Raw genomic sequence first — 20,727 nt, 5'->3', positions numbered from 1 at the left:
CGCCTGACAAATAACATTCTCTTTCTGGGTTTTTGAAATGTGGGTGGCTGCTATAGCAACCCTAGGCTCTTCATGGTGAAAATAAGCCTTTTAAACAGTTTTTTTTTCTTATTGAATATGTCTTCCTGAGCATTATCACAGTCATTGTGAGCTGAACATCAAAGATCAAATGTTAGATTATTGCTGTGAACACATTAACATTTAATGTATTCTGCATTTTGACAAGACAAGCACAAATCCAGAAACAAACAGACAATTTGTTTCAATGTATCCTTGTGGAAGACGCTGAGCGTACATGAAAGAGCTGAGAATATGTGTAAACGTGCTATGGAGGACTAATTTACCGTGAGGCAGATAGCAGGCCGTAGTAATTGGTCTGCTTGTTTTTTTTAAGGTACGTTTATTTTTCAAGAAATAAAACCTTGAATTTATTAGAAGTAGAGGTGAACGGATCGATTCATGTGACTCTGGTCCAGCCTCAAAGTCAGTGGTACCAGGCTGGTAGACAGGAAGCCAGCAAGTCTCTTAATTTCTGGCATTCCTGGCTCGGCATTTAATTTTTCAGGGCTGGCACGACATTGTCTATGCATCACGTTGCACAAAGGATGTTGCGTCACCCTGACAAATCAAATGTGGCACCGTGAACACCATAAAGTAAGAGATTTGCGGTCCTCCTGTCTAGTGGCCAGGTACCACTGACCTGGACGTTGGCCCAGAGTCCTGCAAATGAATCCACTCATCTCTAATCAGAACCTGTTTGGTTTATCTCTGTATTCATGTCCAATGTATTAAATCCATGGAACATCCTGAATCCTATGGTCACAGTCTACTACACTTTCCATGCTCTTCAAGCTATGATTGTTAAGGTATTACCATATGGGTTAGGCTAGTTTCACACTAGCGTTATCGGCCGCAGCGTATGGCTGCCGCTAAGCTCCTCCCCCAGCCGTGCCTCCTCTGGTCAGTTCTTCCTCTGATCGCATGACACTGCATGCGATCAGCGCACCCTATATTTAGCGTTGGGTATGCTGGTCGTGCGTTGGTATGATTTTGCCAGCGCTTGCCCCCTTTTGGTGCTGCGCTGAGCCATCATTCTACTTTTCAGTGGTAAAGAAAAATATTCAGCAGCATTATTTCCACAGCGATTCATAGATGTTGTCATCACTGACCCCATTGGGGCTTACAATCTAAATTTCCTATCAGTATGTCTTTTGAGTATGTAGGGGTAACCAGAGTGTCCAGACTTGGGGAGAACAAACAAACTTCTTGTGGATGTCATCATTGGTAAGATTTGTGCCCAGGACCCCAATGCTGCCTTAATCAGTAGATTTAGCTACCATGACACCACCAAGAACAGTAGCGAAGAGGAGATATAGAGGTTGAAAGATGAGACAGTAGATGAATACTGTAAAACATTTATTCAGAGCATTGGTGAATTTAAAGAGGACCTGTTTGCAATTCTTACATATCTCTTTTAGTAAATACTTGCATTTTTTGAGTAGATTAACACAGTGCAGTTTTTGGTACAATTTGTGACATATTTTTAGCTTGGCATAATGGTCCAAGAAATGATTATGTTTCCATTGGTGGTTTCTCTACTCATTTCTATTCTTTAGGCCGGGATCACACATGCGAGAAATTCGGCCGAGTCTCGCATGTTAATACCCGACACTGCTGCTGGCTCTCGGATCGGAGCGTGCCGTCGCATTGCAATACATGCAGCCGCACGCTTCGCTCCCATGTGCCGGCGGCAGAGCCGGGTATTAACAGGTGAGACTCGCATATGTGATTCCGGCCTTAGAAATACTAATTGTTACACAGAAATTGATTTCTGCACTTCTTATAAAGCAAATACTAAAAAAAGAAACATTTTCTCACATGAATGGTTGATTTTTCCTATTCTTGAACACCATTTTTATCATTTGGAAACAACTGTTCTTGAATTTGCCATGTGTAAATTATTATTATTACTAACACTTCTTGTCGCTGCTTGATAATGCAGATAATTGCCCATTGTAAATTATTGTGACTGGCTTCTTTAGAATCAGTAGGTTGCCCATAGGAACTAGAAATATTTATTTCTCATAGATGACTGAGTAGTAATATTATCTTGGGTAAAGCTCCGACACCTATTACTACCTACCGTTGGGATATAATTTGCCTGTCTGTAGTTTTACATTGGATAAAATATGGTATAAGAAAAGAATAGTTAATAAGTAATTCAACAAGACCGATTCATCGAGGGTGCCATTGTTCACACTGGTCTTGAGATGTCCTGGAGTCAGAGGCTCCTGATTCATGAAGAGAGGCGTATGTGTATACATGAATCAGGAGCATCGAACGGGTGGCGTGCCCCTCTTTACAAGTCCTGCTCCAGACCCTTGGTGAGCAGCAGTCGCAACACCCCTGTCCGGCCCCAGTTCTGATAACGTTTTCAGAGCGGGGTGAAAATGGCAAAATACTGGTGGATAAGCTTTCATGAATTGGGCCCAATGTGTTTATAAATTGACACAACTCTCTTACCTTTTCTGGAAATAGCCAAAGATTTACTGCACTAGATGAACTGTTTTGAAAAAGAAATGTGAATTTTTGAGTGAATTTTTTGCAATTCAGTTTGAGCAACTTCAATGAAATGGAAGCCAGCCATTTCACAAGTTTTCTGAATTGTAGATGCCCAGGAAAGAAAATTCTTACACCGCTGCTCACCTGTCCCACCATCACAGCCCCACGTTCTGGTACTCTGCGCGTCCTCTTTGACTATTGCGTTATCTTCACTGCGCTGGGGTTTCCCGCACCGAGTAGGCCACAGACATCATGACGCACGTTGTGATGTCAAAAGTGCGTAGTGATGTCATCACATCACGACATCTGTTCCCATGGCCAAGTCACTGCCTCGGGTGACATGCAACATGTCGTAATGATATCACAGCGCATGTGGTTGATTCTCCACGAGCATCGTGACATTACAGGCCAACCTAATGCAGAAAATCTTAACGCTAAGTAAATATGACAGAACAACCCAATTGTACATGCAGAGGACTGAATGCTTGAAGGAATGGACCCCGGAGTGTGGTGATAGGATTGATGATAAGCAGCAAGGTAATTTTTTTCACCCCCATGTTTATTATACTTTGTGGTCTGGGGAAATTCTAGATCATAATAAGAAACAATTATCTGGAATTGAATAATTTTTAATCAATATTTTGGCAGATTCGCTCATCACTAAAAAATACAATTTAAATTCTACCTGTCATTTTTATGAAAATTTTAAATAAATGCACATGCTTGTTTTTCTAGTGCTTCTTATTATGTCCATGTCAGCTTTGGACCACATACTTGGGTTAATGTCATACAAAGAGCCACTAAGTTACTGCACAGTTACCATTCATCTAATACTTTTCAGCTGTCCCTGGTGGCGGCGGCGGCCGGAACCACCTAGTTATGGAGCCTCACAGCTCCATTGACTTATAGTGGCCGTGGCGTGGTACTGCACTTCTACCCCTATTCAAATCAATAGAGGGTGGATTTTCAGTACCTACTCACGGGCACTATTGCTTCATTGGAGCTGTGCTGTGCATCTTTGTAAGTGAGCAATTCCGGCTGCCACCAACACCAGGAACAGCTGATCGGCAGGGTAACCTGGTGTCACACCCCACTGATCAGACATTGATGACCTATCCTAAAGGCCCCGTCTCACATAGCGAGATCATTAGCGAGATCGCTGTTGCGTCACAGATTTTGTGACGCAACAGCGACCTCGCCTGCGATCTCGCTACGTGTGACACATAGCGGCGATCGGGCCCCTGCTGCGATGTCGCTGATCGTGCTCGAATGTCCAGGGCCATTTTTTGATCGCTGGTGTCCTGCTCGCCAGCATGCATCGCTGTGTTTGACAGGGACAATGACGAACAACCTCAATTCTACAGGTCTGAGAGACAGGGTCCCAACGACCGTCGTATCATTCCGTATCATTGCTGCATCGCTGGTGAGATCTGACTGTTTGACAGCTCACCAGCGACCACGTAGTGGCGCACCAGCGATCTCTACTGGGTCATATCATTGTCGGGATCACTGGTGCGTCATCAAGTGTGACGGTACCCTAAGAATAGGCCATCCATGTTAAAGTCCAAGACAACCCCGTTAACAATAATCTGCCATAGAGGGTTTTTGTGTATTGACATAGATTCACATTTGAATTGCAACCTTGTCAAGGATTTTGATTGCACATTGTGTAATTGTATTCAATTTTAATTTATAAAAAATTGCCTTTCAGTGTTCTTTTTTTATTTGTTTCACTCCTTACCTTGACAAGCCAGAGCTGGAATGTCACTCTCCACAAGAAGAAACCTTACCCCTTAGACCTCAGTCCAGAGCCTCTCACCTAGCCAAATCAGTTCTCATACTTTGCACTGATGAGGGCCAATAGCCCGAAACACCGTGTCTGCAAATTGAGATTCTAAATTTGGCTTTTATCCTAAGTCATATTACAAGACTCGTTAAAGGGTCGATTGTGACTTGTAGGATCGCTACTACCAACAGGTGGCGCTATAGAGTTCAAGTCCTCTTCCTCTCTGAAGAGGCAATTTGCATGATGTAGCACCATTAATTCCACAGTGCTTTACAGACATCGACATCACAAATCATTAGGGTCCACACAACTGTTCTTTAATTCTGCATGTAAAAAAGCATTTCACATATGGAACCTATTCTGTAAATGAGGAATTGTTTGCTTATGAATGATAATTATATTAAACAATAAGATACTACAGTAACATAAATGAGGATGTGCTGGTGCCTCTGCAGGACAAATGTGGTATTACATGGCTCTATTTCACAAGAAAGAGCAGTTACATAATATATTTTCCTACTGCGTTTTCCAGAACAAAAAATCCTCTTTTACTTTGACTAATAGAAATTCTTTTATCTATAATCTACATGGCCTAATAGAATATATGTAAAGGAGCTTTTGGACCCTTTTAGGGACTTTTTCACATAATATTTTCAGTTCTGTGATAAGGACTACATTTCAACTACTTTTCTTTTTCGGAGTATAATATGGAGAATCATTTTACAAGCTTTACCAAGCAATAAAAATAGAAAGAGCGGTGTCCATTCCATAAGACTAGGCACATTACTTCTTATGACAAGCTATTGTCCTCACTTGATATGTGTCCAAACGCTCAAGACAGATTTCTGCTGTAAAAGAAATATTGAAAATTTTCTCGGTGATTATGCAGCATACAGCAATTTCACTCAACTTCGCCCAAGGTCAACAACAGCAACGCCAACAATCACTGTCTTTGTGTATTTCAAAATAGTGCGTGGAAATATTTAGAGTAAAAATCTCAACGAGGCCAATGTGCTTACTTTACAAAAATGCCTAATTCTAGAAGAATAAGATTTACAATACAATGTCTTTCATTCGCATTACTTAACATTACTACACAATGGCTGATCCTTATCGATGGCAATCGTCCAGGGAATATTTTGTTTCAGTAGAACGACCACTGGTATCATCTCTAACGTATCACACTATAGTCACCAAGAAGCCAGTGGCTATGTTAATGCTAGTTTTTCCAAAAATGTTAACTATTATGTTATGATTATGATATTATGGGATTTATGTAAATTATAAAGAGATAATAATGATATAGAATAGCCCCTTTTTCACCAGAAAGTTAAATTGATGATTGCTGATTGTCTGGCTACTAAACTTCCAGCAATTTGATGCGATCATCTCTAGAGCCTCAACTACGCTAGGGTCACACCACTGTATCTTCTCTTGTTTGAGAAAATCGGGCTGATTATTCTGATCAAACTCTGATCAGAGATTGATAAGAGTGTAATCATAGTGTAATCTGATTTTCTAGGATGAGAAGATGGAAAAAATATTTCTCCGCCTTCTCTATTGTCACTCAATAAAGATCACACCGCACTTGGATGTCATTCCAGTGTGGTCCAATGTTTTCCATCGTCTCATAGACTTGCACCGCCGAGTGCAAAATGAATATTGGATGCAAATTGTGCATGCTGTAATTTTTTTTCTTCGATACAACTCTTTATAAGGAAATAAATTGGACGAGTGAGATCTGTGTCAACAAAGCACACGTCTTCTGATGAGCACAGGACCGAAATCCAAGTTGCTTGGTTTTTCGACTACTGGAGTATCGGTGCACCTAAATTAATAGACTATATTAAAAAGTTATATAACTTACTATTTACAACCTAGGTCTAAGGGGTAAAGTTTCTCCTTGTGGAGAGTGACATGCCAGCTCTGACTTGTCAAGGTAAGGAGGCTTAATCGCCGTGCAATGCTCCTCTGGGAAAATAATATACAAATTGCCTCTTCAGAGAAAAAGAGGACTTGAAAGGTGATGCTATAGAGTTCAAGTCCTCTTTTTCTCTGAAGAGACAATTTGCATATTATTTACAACCTAGGCAATCACGTGATTGATGTAGGTTTAGCTATAGAAACCACTGGAAATTAGCTGTTGTCTTTGGGAGAAATTACAGATGTCCAAAAATTACGAGAGCTGAAATGCCATATTACATGTACATGACATTCCTTGAAATAAGTTGGTGACTATATATAATGCAAAAGAATGAAAAATCCACCAGAGTGGGGGCTGGTCTTTTCAGCATCTTTCCACACTGGCTAATAGAGGGAGGTCACTAACAGAACAGTTTTTCTGTGCTGCTTTTAATGTATTATCATTGATGTATTTTATATTTATTTCACAGATGTACATTACTAGCACCATTAAAGCCAAAGGGACACGACTTGCGAAACCTGTCCTATGCCTGGGCTTAATGTGTCTGGCATTTATTACTGGAATAAACAGAGTGGCAGAATATCGGAATCACTGGTCAGATGTCATAGCCGGGTTTCTTATTGGAATATCGATATCCGTGTTTCTGGTATGTATGAAAAATCGTGTGTAGTTAATTTCCAATACAAGTTCTAATGGACATGTTTATTGCCAAGACCCTTTTGGAGTTTCCTAGTAAGGCTGGGGTCACACTTGCGTGTGCAATGCAAGAAACTTGCGCGAGTTGTCCCAGCACTGCCGCCACTTGAGACCGGAGTGTGCAGCTGCATGTATTTAGTGCTGGCGGCACTGCCGGGTATTGATGCGAGCATGTCTAAAGGAGTGAGTTGGGGCAGTGTGGCTGGTTCAGTAAGTAAAACTTGTAGCATTGAGACCTTTTAATGGAATCCCATATTTGCAAAAAGTCACAATTTTGCTTGGGCAAAATGGTGAACCAAAGTTAAAAAGTACCATGATTTATACAAGTTAAGGCCCCGTCACACTAAGCGATCTCGCTAGCGAGATCGCTGATTTTGTGACACATCAGCGATCTCGCCAGCGAGATCGCTGTGTGTGACGGGGATCAGCAACCGGCCCCCCTGACGGTTATCGCTGATCGTGCTCGAGCGGCCTGGGCCATTTTTCGATCGCTGGTCTCCCACTGCCCAGCACGCATCGCTGCGTGTGGCAGCAAGAGACTAGCGATCAGCGACGCTGGACGCTGGTTGCTAATGTAAACGTCAGGTATCCAGGAGCCGCGGCTCCTGGATACCCGCTGTTTACCTTGGAAACCGGCATACGCTCTGGTTTCCAAGTTAAACGTCGGGTTTCTAGGAGTCGCGCGGCTCCTAGATACCCGATGCTTACCTTGGAAACCAGTGTGTACGCCGGTTTCCAAGGTAATCAGCGGGTATCCAGGAGTCGCGCGGCTCCTGGATACCCGATATTTACATTAGAAACCAGCGTCCAGCGTCACTGGTCCTGATCGCTGGGGCTGTCTAACGATGTCCCAGCGATCCCATCATGTCGGATCGTTGGTGGGATCGCTGGGACATCGTTTAGTGTGATGGGGCCTTTAGACTTTGAAAAGGATGTTTAGGTAATTTTGGGAGTGACTGAGAGCACGTCCAGAGGCAATTCCAAAATGTCTTGTGTAAAGGGCCCATTACACATAGTGATATCGCTAGCAATATCGCTATAGCGTCACTGGTTTTGTGACGCAGCAGCGATATTGCTAGCGATATCGCTACATGTGATACTTACCTCCGACCGGCTCCCCCACTGGTTATCGCTGATCACGCGAGAACGTCCTGGGCCATTTCTCGTCTTCTGCTTACTGCTGGGCTTCCTGCTGTGGCGACGAGTGACGCGTGGACGCAGGCGGGAGGACGCCTTCATCGCCTTGTCTGACAGGTAAGTAGTGACCGCTGTGAGAATCATGTGGGAATGGTGGATGAGGGCAGGTATATCTCGCCCAGATTCCTTTCCTATGTGGCCTAGTCTGGTCAGTATCGCACCTGCTTACTAATGGATAATGGGAGGTGGATATATAAGGATGCAAGGTGGTTGTGTGAGTGTCTCAGCCTGGGAACACAGAGAGCCTGTCTGTGTGAGAGACACACACGTGAGTGGAAGCAGTGCCCACTGCAACTGTGGTTTGGCTGGACGGGAGAAGCCCGCCAGTTGGTAGTTAGGTTGTCCATTGTTTAGTTAGTGCCGGACAGGCAAGGATTTGTTTTATGTTTTATTTCCTTTTGCATTGCTTTCACCGTTAATAAACCTGACCCAGGGTCAGTTATACACACGAATCCCCGCTCTGCGCCTGAGTTTCATGCTAACTGCACGTGACCTTTGACCCCAGCAAAGGCGATCCCGGAGTGTTTTATCACATTGTGGTGGAGAACGCGGGCATCACGTTGCAAGCATGAGCATGGAGGACGTGGTGAAAGCGCTGGTACAGTCCACCGCCGTCCAGCAAGAAGCTAATCGGGTGATGATGGCCCAGCTGAAGGAGTTGGTGGACATGACAGCTACCGATCGTTCGCTTCTCCAGCAGGTGGCGCAGCGCTTGGCAAGCTTACCTGAGCTTAACCTGGAAGCCGAGTCGAGAGTGATTCACGTGAGTCGGTACTGGCAGAAAATGACGCCTGATGATGACGTCGAGGCATACCTGACCACGTTTGAACGGACGGCGGTGCGAGAAAAATGGCCGAAGGCACGATGGGCCGGCCTGATTGCCCCGTTTCTTTCCGGTGAGGCCCAAAAGGCGTATTATGACCTGGAACCTGAAGCTGCGCAGGACTTTGACAAATTGAAAGCCGAGATCTTGGCCCGGCTGGGAGTGACGACCGCTGTCCGGGCACAGAGAGTGCATCAATGGACTTATCAGCCGGATAAACCACCGCGGTCCCAGATGTTCGACCTGATCCACGTGACAAAGAAGTGGCTACAACCCGAGGTGTTGACAGCGCCAGAGATAATCCAGAGAGTCGTCCTGGACAAGTACCTGAGAGCTCTACCGCCAGCCCTGAGGAAGTGGGTAAGCCATGGAAATCCTACGACGGCAGATCAACTGGTGGATCTGGTTGAACGTTACTCCGTGGCGGAAGGACTCCGAGACGACGCTACCCCACCTCGTTCTTCATCGTCTCCACGTGGAACCGGTAAGACTGTTCCAGGGAGTAGGGGAGATGGAAAAATCCCTAAGACAGTGGGGGAGGAAAACGGGACTGCCCGCACTGCGAGGCCGAGAGTAACGAACTATGGTCTAAGCAAGGGGCCCGTTAGGTGTTTCCGCTGCCAAGAGATGGGACATATTGCTGCGAACTGTCCGGTCACTACTGAACCCATGCAGTGCGACGTCACAGACTCTAAAAACCGCATGTCTATGGTTGCACGGGTAGTGAGTGTGAATGCCGGTCAAAAGGATGTGGAAAAACACTTGTGTGATTTAACTGTTGATGGCAAAAATGTGGTGGCATTGTTAGACTCGGGAAGTGTGGTGACTCTGGTGAAGGCCAGTCTGGTGCCAGCCCCGACTGGGCCATCAGACAAATTCTCTGTAACGTGTGTGCATGGAGACACCTGTTCGTACCTCACCACAGTCATATGCATTACAACTTCCTATGGGTCTGTGCAACATAAAGTGGGACTCGTCCCGGCGTTATTGCATGATGTTATCCTGGGCCGGGATTTTCCCCACTTCTGGCAATTGTGGGAGAATCAGTTGATGCCCTCGGGTAATAGTGTACATGATTCTTCTCCCAGGGAGCGTGTGGGTCCCGAACCCCTGGAAGAGGTCTCCCTGGAAGACTCGGGGGAAGAGTCTGCGGGAAATGACCTGCAGTTCCCGTTTTCAGTCATGGCGGGTGATAATGAGGAGACCGGGGAAGAGGAGGAGGCTGACAGCCGTCCACCTCCCCCTTTGCCGGATTTAGAAGTTCAGAAAGATGACTTCCAAAGCGAGCAAATAAAGGATCCTACCCTTTCTCAGGCTAGGACAAATGTGAAAGTGATAAATGGGGTGCCCGTAGAACCTGGCTCTAGGCTGGCATATCCTTACATGGTTCTGGAGAATGATTTACTCTATCAGATAGAGAAAAAGGGGGAAGATACGGTGCAACTATTAGTCGTGCCAAAACCCTACCGGCGGCAGGTCCTGGACCTGGCCCACAGACATGTGATGGGAGGTCACCTGGGAGTCCAGAAAACCACCGAAAGGATATTACACTGTTTTGTTTGGCCAGGCATGCATCACGATATTCGTGTATATTGCGAGTCTTGTCCTGACTGCCAAGCCTCTGCACCTAAGCCCCGGTTCTGTAGCCCTTTGGTACCCCTACCTATTATTGAAGTCCCGTTTGAGAGGATTGGGATGGATTTAGTTGGGCCCCTTCCACGGTCTGCACGTGGACACCAACATATCCTGGTCATCTTGGATTATGCCACTCGTTACCCGGAGGCCATCCCTTTGCGTAACACGGCCACCAAGACGATTGCCAAGGAGCTGGTGCATGTGTTTAGTCGGGTCAGTATACCAAAACAGATACTCACCGACCAGGGGACCCCCTTTATGTCCAGGATAATGAAGGAGCTCTGCCAATTGTTACAAATCGAACCGTTACGCACATCCGTGTATCACCCTCAAACAGACGGGTTGGTCGAACGGTTCAATAAAACTCTGAAGCAGATGCTGAGAAAGGTGATAGACAAGGATGGGAAGAACTGGGACTATTTACTTCCGTATTTGCTTTTTGCCATCAGGGAAGTACCCCAGTCTTCCACGGGATTCTCGCCTTTCGAGTTATTGTACGCCCGACGTCCTCGCGGACTGTTAGACGTTGCAAAAGAAACCTGGGAGGGTCAGGTCACTCCATTTAAAACAGTGATAGATCACGTCACACAAATGCAGGACCGTATTGCGGCTGTTATGCCTATCGTCAAAGAACACATGATACGGGCTCAAGGAGCCCAAAAAAGAATTTATGATAGGGGCGCCAAGATCCGTACGTTTGCACCCGGAGATAGGGTGTTGATCCTGGTCCCCACGGTGGACAGTAAGTTCCTGGCAAAGTGGCAGGGCCCCTTTGAGATCAAGGAAAGAGTTGGTGAAGTAAACTACAAAGTATACCAGGCAGGTAAACGGAAACCTGAGCAGATTTATCATGTAAATCTGATAAAGCCCTGGAAGGATCGGTCTGCCTTGTCAGCGGAGCTGGCCCGTCCTGTCTGCTCGCATACCGTACCGGAGGTACGGGTTGCAGAGACTCTCTCGGAGCGGCAAAAGACGGAAGTCAGGCAGTTTCTACTTCACAACCAAAAGTTTTTCTCAGAAAAACCCGGGCAGACTATGCTAATGAAATATGACATCGTAACAGAACCTGGTGTCACAGTTCACGTAAAGCCCTACCGAATCCCGGAAGAGCGCCGTGAAGCCGTTTCCCGAGAAGTGAAGGCAATGTTAGAGTTAGGAGTAGAGTTGAGCGATACCGTCCGATACTTCAAAGTATCGTATCGGATGGTATCGGCCGATCTTTAAAAAAAGTATCGGTATCGCCGATTCCGATACCGGAAGTCCCATTCAAGTCTATGGGACTTCCGGTATCGGAATAAGAAAAACCCTTTCCTGCCCTTGTACAGCCTCTCTGGGGTCTGTACGGGACTTTCGGGGGGCTGTGCCGGCCTGCCAGGGGGTCTGTGCAGGCTCCGGTGGTCTGTGCTGGCCTGCCGGTGGTCTGTGCAGGCTCCGGGGGGCTGTGCCGGCCTGCCGGGGGGCTGTGCAATCTCCGGGGGGCTGTGCCGGCCTGCCGGGGGGCTGTGCCGGCCTGCCGGGGGGCTGTGCCGGCCTGCCGGTGGTCTGTGCAGGCTCCGGGGGTCTGTGCAGGCATCGTCCGATGGGACTACAAGTCCCATCGGGCGATGCCTGCTACCATGACAGTGATTGACACATTAGCCAATGATGGGACAGTAGTAGTCCCATCATCCGGCTAATGTGTTAAATGTAAAAAAAAAAAAAAAATTACATGCTACATACATACAACATGCATACTACATACATGCTACATTCATACTACATACTACATACATGCTACATTCATACTACATAAATACTACATGCTACATACATAACACATACACTCACTGGCCACTTTATTAGGTACACCTGTCCAACTGTGTGTTAAGACTTAATTTCTAATCAGCCAATCACATGGCGGCAACTCAGTGCATTTAGGCATGTAGACATGGTCAAGACAATCTCCTGCAGTTCAAACCGAGCATCAGTATGGGGAAGAAAGGTGATTTGAGTGCCTTTGAACGTGGCATGATTGTTGGTGCCAGAAGGGCTGGTCTGAGTATTTCAGAAACTGCTGATCTACTGGGATTTTCACGCACAACCATCTCTAGGGTTTACAGAGAATGGTCCAAAAAAGAAAAAAAATCCAGTGAGCGGCAGTTCTGTGGCCGGAAATGCCTTGTTGATGCCAGAGGTCAGAGGAGAATGGGCATACTGGTTCGAGCTGATAGAAAGGCAACAGTGACTCAAATTGCCACCCGTTACAACCAAGGTAGGCAGAAGAGCATCTCTGAATGCACAGTGCGTCGAACTTTGAGGCAGATGGGCTACAGCAGCAGAAGACCACACTGGGTACCACTCCTCTCAGCTAAGAACAGGAAACTGAGGCTACAATTTGCACAAGCTCATCGAAATTGGACAGTAGAAGATTGGAAAAACCTTGCCTGGTCTGATGAGTCTCGATTTCTGCTGCGACATTCGGATGGTAGGGTCAGAATTTGGCGTAAACAACATGAAAGCATGGATCCATCCTGCCTTGTATCAACGGTTCAGGCTGGTGGTGGTGGTGTCATGGTGTGGGGAATTTTTTCTTGGCACTCTTTGGGCCCCTTGGTACCAATTGAGCATCGTTGCAATGCCACAGCCTACCTGAGTATTGTTGCTGACCATGTCCATCCCTTTATGACCACAATGTACCCAACATCTGATGGCTACTTTCAGCAGGATAATGCGCCATGTCATAAAGCTCGAATCATCTCAGATTGGTTTCTTGAACATGACAATGAGTTCACTGTACTCAATTGGCCTCCTCAGTCACCAGATCTCAATCCAATAGAGCATCTTTGGGATGTGGTGGAACGGGAGATTCGCATCAGGGATGTGCAGCCGACAAATCTGCGCCAACTGTGTGATGCCATCATGTCAATATGGTCCAAAATCTCTGAGGAATGCTTCCAGCACCTTGTTGAATCTCTGCCACGAAGAATTGAGGCAGTTCTGAAGGCAAAAGGGGGTCCAACCCGTTACTAGCATGGTGTACCTAATAAAGTGGCCAGTGAGTGTATATACTACATGCATGCTACATATATACTACATGCATGCTACATACATACTACATATATACTACATGCATGCTACATACATACTACATGCTACATGCATGCTACATACATACTACATACATACTACATGCTACATACATACCACATATATACTACATACATACTACATGCATGCTACATGCATGCTACATGCTACATACATACCACATACATACTACATACATGCTACATGCATGCTACATACATACTACATATATACTACATGCATGCTACATACATACTACATGCTACATGCATGCTACATACATACTACATACATACTACATGCTACATACATACCACATATATACTACATACATACAATACATTCATACAATACATACATAGACATACAGTACATATAACATAGAGTAACATACTTACCAATACTTGTCACATTGTTCCCCGAAGCCATTGTCTTTTCCGGAATAAATATTAACATAACAAACCACAAAAATACTCACCCACGATCCGAAGCAGTCCACGAGTGTGTCCCACGACGATCTTGGGTAGAGAACTGCAGCATCAGATGATGCTGCCGTTCTCTACGGGCTGCAGGAATCCAATGACGGAAGGTAGGTATCCTTCCGCACTGTATTCCTCCGCCACTTAAAAAAAAAAAAGTCCCTAGTCTCACTTTATGCCATTGCTGTGTGGGAAATTCCCACGCAGCAATGGCATAAAGTGAGACTAGGGACTTTTTTTTTTTTAAGTGGCGGAGGAATACAGTGCGGAAGGATACCTACCTTCCGTCATTGGATTCCTGCAGCCCGTAGAGAACGGCAGCATCTGATGCTGCAGTTCTCTACCCAAGATCGTCGTGGGACACACTCGTGGACTGCTTCGGATCGTGGGTGAGTATTTTTGTGGTTTGTTATGTTAATATTTATTCCGGAAAAGACAATGGCTTCGGGGAACAATGTGACAAGTATTGGTAAGTATGTTACTCTATGTTATATGTACTGTATGTCTATGTATGTATTGTATGAATGTATTGTATGTATGTAGTATATATGTGGTATGTATGTAGCATGTAGTATGTATGTAGTATGTATGTAGCATGCATGTAGCATGTAGTATGTATGTAGCATGCATGTAGTATATATGTAGTATGTATGTAGCATGCATGTAGTATATATGTAGCATGTATGTAGTATGTATGTGGTATGTATGTAGCATGTAGTATGTATGTAGCATGCATGTAGTATATATGTAGTATGTATGTAGCATGTAGTATGTATGTAGTATGTATGTAGTATGTATGTGGTATGTATGTAGCATGTAGTATGTATGTAGCATGCATGTAGTATATATGTAGTATGTATGTAGCATGTAGTATGTATGTAGTATGTATGTGGTATGTATGTAGCATGTAGTATGTATGTAGCATGCATGTAGTATATATGTAGTATGTAGTATGTATGTAGTATGTATGTGGTATGTATGTAGCATGTAGTATGTATGTAGCATGCATGTAGTATGTATGTAGCATGCATGTAGTATGTATGTAGCATGCATGTAGTATGTATGTAGCATGCAGTATGTATGTAGCATGTATGTAGTATGTATGTAGTATATATGTAGTATGTATGTAGCATGTAGTATGTATGTAGCATGCATGTAGTATATATGTAGTATGTATGTAGCATGCATGTAGTATGTATGTAGTATGTATGTAGCATGTATGTAGTATGTATGTAGTATATATGTAGTATGTATGTAGCATGCATGTAGTATGTATGTAGCATGTAGTATGTATGTAGCATGCATGTAGTATGTATGTAGCATGTATGTAGTATGTATGTAGTATATATGTAGTATGTATGTAGCATGTAGTATGTATGTAGCATGCATGTAGTATGTATGTAGCATGTATGTAGTATGTATGTGGTATGTATGTAGCATGTAGTATGTATGTAGCATGCATGTAGCATGCATGTAGTATGTATGTAGCATGCATGTAGTATGTATGTAGCATGCATGTAGTATGTATGTAGCATGCAGTATGTATGTAGCATGTATGTAGTATGTATGTAGTATATATGTAGTATGTATGTAGCATGTAGTATGTATGTAGCATGCATGTAGTATATATGTAGTATGTATGTAGCATGCATGTAGTATGTATGTAGTATGTATGTAGTATGTATGTAGCATGTATGTAGCATGTATGTAGTATATATGTAGTATGTATGTAGCATGCATGTAGTATGTATGTAGCATGTAGTATGTATGTAGCATGCATGTAGTATGTATGTAGCATGTATGTAGTATGTATGTAGTATATATGTAGTATGTATGTAGCATGTAGTATGTATGTAGCATGCATGTAGTATGTATGTAGTATTTTTTTTTTTTTTTTTAACATTTAACACATTAGCCGGATGATGGGACTACTACTGTCCCATCATTGGCTAATGTGTCAATCACTGTCATGGTAGCAGGCATCGCCCAATGGGACTTGTAGTCCCATCGGACGATGCTTGCACAGACCCCCGGACATCAGCACAGCCCCCCGGCAGGCCGGCACAGCCCCCCGGCAGGCCGGTACAGACCCCCACAGGGTGCACAGACCACCGGCAGGCCGGCACAGCCCCCCGGCAGGCCGGTACAGACCCCGGGCAGTCCACACAGCCCCCCGGCAGGCCGGCACAGCCCCCCGGCAGGCCGGCAGAGACCCCCGGAAGGCCCGAAATGACGGCACATCATGATGCGCACACACCGCGCATCATGATGACGTCAGGCCGTCAATCAACTGAACTTCCGATTCCGATGCCGAATTCCGATATTGAAAAAATATCGGAAGTCGGTATCGGAATTCCGATACAGCAAGTATCGGCCGATACCCGATACTTGCGGTATCGGAATGCTCAACACTAGTTAGGAGTCATTGAGGAATCGCACAGTGCGTGGTCCAGCCCGATTGTGCTAATCCCTAAACCAGACGGCACCATCCGGTTCTGTAATGACTTCAGGAAACTGAATGCGGTCTCAAAATTTGATGCCTACCCTATGCCCCGGGTCGATGAGTTAATAGATCGGTTAGGAAAAGCTCGGTATATTACGACCCTAGACCTAACAAAGGGGTATTGGCAGATCCCTCTGGCGGAGGCTGCCAGAGAAAAGACGGCATTTGCTACCCCAGAAGGTCTATTTCAGTATGTGTATATGCCGTTTGGACTGCACGGAGCACCAGCGACCTTCCAGAGACTGATGGATCGAGTCCTGAGGCCACATAGGCGGTACGCTTCGGCCTATTTGGACGACATTGTCATTTACAGCTTGGACTGGAGACTCATCTCCAGAAAGTACAAGCTGTGATTGACGACCTGTGGGAGGCAGGTCTAACCGCGAACCCCAAGAAATGTCACATCGGGCTAGAAGAAGCCCGGTATTTGGGGTATGTAATTGGGAGGGGTGTTGTTAAACCCCAGGTTGATAAGATTCAGGCGGTTCAGGACTGGCCACAACCTGTCAACAAGAAGCAGGTGCAAGCCTTCCTGGGGATCGCCGGTTATTATCGCCGGTTCATACCCAATTTTGCAGCCATCGCTACCCCCCTGACGGATCTTACAAAAGGGAAAGACTCCGTCATGATTAAATGGAGTTTAGCGGCTGAAGAAGCCTTCCATAGCCTAAAACGGGCACTTTGCTCTCAGCCCGTACTGGTGACTCCAGACTTCCGCAGCGAGTTTGTGGTACAAACGGATGCCTCTGATACCGGTATCGGGGCCGTACTCTCACAAGTGAGGGACGGAGTGGAACACCCAGTCCTCTATCTCAGCAGGAAGCTGAATAAACACGAACAAAGGTATGCAGTCGTGGAAAAAGAGTACCTAGCCATTAAGTGGGCTCTAGAGGCCCTCAAATATTACCTGGTGGGCAGAAAGTTCAGGCTGATCACTGACCATGCCCCTCTCAAGTGGATGCACTTGAACAAGGAACGGAATAGCCGGGTGACCCGGTGGTTCCTTTCCCTGCAGGCCTACACTTTTACGGTGGAGCACCGCCCAGGGGTACAGATGGGGAATGCAGATGCCCTGTCCCGAGTGCACTGTTTGGCGGGTGTCATTGCTCGACCAGAGTGGTCTGAGCAGAAGGGGGGGATATGTGAGAATCATGTGGGAATGGTGGATGAGGGCAGGTATATCTCGCCCAGATTCCTTTCCTATGTGGCCTAGTCTGGTCAGTATCGCACCTGCTTACTAATGGATAATGGGAGGTGGATATATAAGGATGCAAGGTGGTTGTGTGAGTGTCTCAGCCTGGGAACACAGAGAGCCTGTCTGTGTGAGAGACACACACGTGAGTGGAAGCAGTGCCCACTGCAACTGTGGTTTGGCTGGACGGGAGAAGCCCGCCAGTTGGTAGTTAGGTTGTCCATTGTTTAGTTAGTGCCGGACAGGCAAGGATTTGTTTTATGTTTTATTTCCTTTTGCATTGCTTTCACCGTTAATAAACCTGACCCAGGGTCAGTTATACACACGAATCCCCGCTCTGCGCCTGAGTTTCATGCTAACTGCACATGACCTTTGACCCCAGCAAAGGCGATCCCGGTGTGTTTTATCACACCGCCGACCGCTGCTATGTTGCTGGTGAGATCTGCCTCTTTGGCAGCTCACTAGCGACCACTTAGCAATGCACCAGCGATCCTGAATTGGTCATATCGTTGTCGGGATCGCTGGTGCATCGCTAAGTGTAAAGGTACCCTTAATCCAATTTATTTTGCCACTGAGCCGCAAAGACAAGAACCTGTGCCGCACTCTACTCTTCAACTGCCAATAAGGGAATGAGGAATGGAAAAGTCGGTGGGAGGAGAACAATTCTGTACTTGGTTACAGAACTTTAAAGGGACTATCCAGGACTTTTATTTTTTTGTAAGGAGCTCTGTCAATGTAGTAAAGCAAAAGAGAAGATGTCATGTCTTGGCCACTCTGAGGTATCAGAGATTAGTGTTCGGCAGAACAGGCAGCTAGTTAACAACTACCTGCCTGTTCTTTCTTAGCCCCATACACTGAAATAATAAAAATCCATCAATGGAGGGATCTTTGGTATGGCCCAGCTCCCTTCTATCTGTTCTACTTTTTAAAATTGAGACATATACATATGAAAGCTACAATAAGTTACAAAATATTTGTCTTACACAGGTTGTGTGTGTGGTTAACAATTTTAAAGGACGGCAGGCAGAACAAGAAAAGTCTCCCATTGATAATTTGGCACAGATGCCGATGATCAGCATTCCTCGGGTAGAAAGCCCTTTGGAAAAGGTAAGTCTCTTGATGTTCTTTTTATTTCATCTATATCTTTGAAAGTGAGTTTTTGATCTTATAACATAAAAATAGGTATTTGACACTAAAAAAAATCAAGTTGAAAGGATTTTCTTTTTATTAAATATTTCTTCAGCAAATATCACTGCCGCTGGCAAGCTGCTTTAGCCCGTCTCTGCTGCGGCATAGAGCCAACCCAGGTTTGAGCAGAACAGCAGAGTAATTTCAGACAGACTGTCTGCCAGGGATCCACTCACTACACTGACTTTGAATAGAGTTGTCAGACAGCTCATATCTAACAACTAGCCTCAATGTACTAAGATCTTCAGCACAAAGCTGAGAATTAAGCAAACCTGCAAATATTCACAAAAAATGGATTTCCTTATTTTTACTGCTAACTTTAAGGCTATGAATTGTTTGCGATTTTTTTTTATTTCTTTGGAGCATCTAAAATTAAAAAAAAGAAAATTAAACAATTTTGCAAAAAGTGTTGGTTTTGCTTCAAAAGATCCAAGCTAGCACTATTTGTCTCCATGGTGACAGACTACAAACTCACCCTGTGTGTAGTCTGATGCTGCAGTCATGGGAATCTCAATTTTCCCTACCCTCTCATTATGCTTATTGTCAGACAGTAAAAGCAGGGGCAGAGGTTGTGAAGTAACACAGGACGGCTGGTATCTATTACACAATTTTCTTTTCAGTAGTGTGTAACCGTGGAGACTTATAGTTCTGAAAAAGAACAGAGTACACAAAATTCCCCAATATGTTTTAATGAAGACAATTTAATTACAATATGTCTATTTTTTTATTTTACGTGTTTTAGCTCATTAATCTATATGCAGATACTGTTCAGAATAAATTTAAGCAAGCAACTTTAAAATACTTTTGCTTTCATGCATTGTGTATGGTTGAACATTAAAGGGAATCTGTCACCTATTTTTCGCATATAAGCTGCGGCCACCGCCATCAGGGCTTATCTACAGCATTCTGTAATGCTGTAGCTAAGCCCCCGATGTAACCTGAAAGATAAGAAAAAAGAGTTATACTATACTCACCCAAGGGCGGTCCGGTCTGGCCCGGGTCCGATGGGTGTCGTGGTCCGGCTCCTCCCATCTTCTAGCGATGATGTCCTCTTCTTTGCTTCCTGTTGCGGCTCCTGCTCAGGTGTACTGCTCTGCCCTGTTGAGGGCAGAGCAGAGTAATGCAGTGTGCAGGCGCTGGACCTTCCTGACCTTTCACAGTAATTTGTTGAAAAAAATATTTTTTATTCCCATTTTTTGTGGTCCATACCATCTTTTGTTAACCCCTTGCAGTCAATTTTCATTTTTCCACTTTTATTATTTCATCTCATTCTTCCAAGAGACAAAGGCCCCAAGTCATCAAAGCTTTTACGCCAGAATTCTGATGTAAAAAAGTTTTAAAAAGTCAAAAAAAAAATTCCGTAGCCTGATGCTACACAAATTGCTGCAGTTGTTGAAGATTTACATAATTTTCACCCATCGCTGACAAAGTGGACAGGGATGTGACAGAACAAGGTGATCGCCATAAACTTCATGATGCATGGCAGCGTTCTATACTCCACATATGATAAGGTGCACACAGACGTACGCCACTTTGTGCCTCGCTTGACTCACTAAGAGGCGAGCACCTCATAATAAGTGAGGTGGTTGGAACTCAACCCCACACCCTCATGAAAGGTGATGTGAAAAACCATGGTCTTGATGAATTATTATTGTTATTCATTGGCTGAGTTGTAG

The 20,727-nt window shown here is 44.8% G+C and overlaps 1 protein-coding gene across 2 annotated transcripts in view; it reads left to right on the top strand.

Annotated features, from left to right (window-relative positions):
* PLPPR5 (phospholipid phosphatase related 5) overlaps window positions 1–20,727 on the top strand; it is a 376,469-nt gene that overhangs the window by 292,398 nt on the left and 63,344 nt on the right. For both annotated transcript variants that reach the window (XM_073571406.1, XM_073571407.1), the window contains exons 4-5: window positions 6,742–6,918; window positions 18,851–18,970. In XM_073571406.1, the coding sequence (XP_073427507.1) occupies window positions 6,742–6,918; window positions 18,851–18,970 (297 nt within the window). The remainder of the gene's footprint in view (window positions 1–6,741; window positions 6,919–18,850; window positions 18,971–20,727) is intronic.

The sequence above is a fragment of the Dendrobates tinctorius genome, unplaced genomic scaffold (assembly GCF_039654945.1).
Source record: "Dendrobates tinctorius isolate UK_male_01 unplaced genomic scaffold, ASM3965494v1 ptg000029l, whole genome shotgun sequence".
Taxonomy (NCBI): Eukaryota; Metazoa; Chordata; class Amphibia; order Anura; family Dendrobatidae; genus Dendrobates; species Dendrobates tinctorius.
Note: the sequence above shows the minus strand (reverse complement) of the source record. Positions and strands in the feature narration are given on the sequence as shown.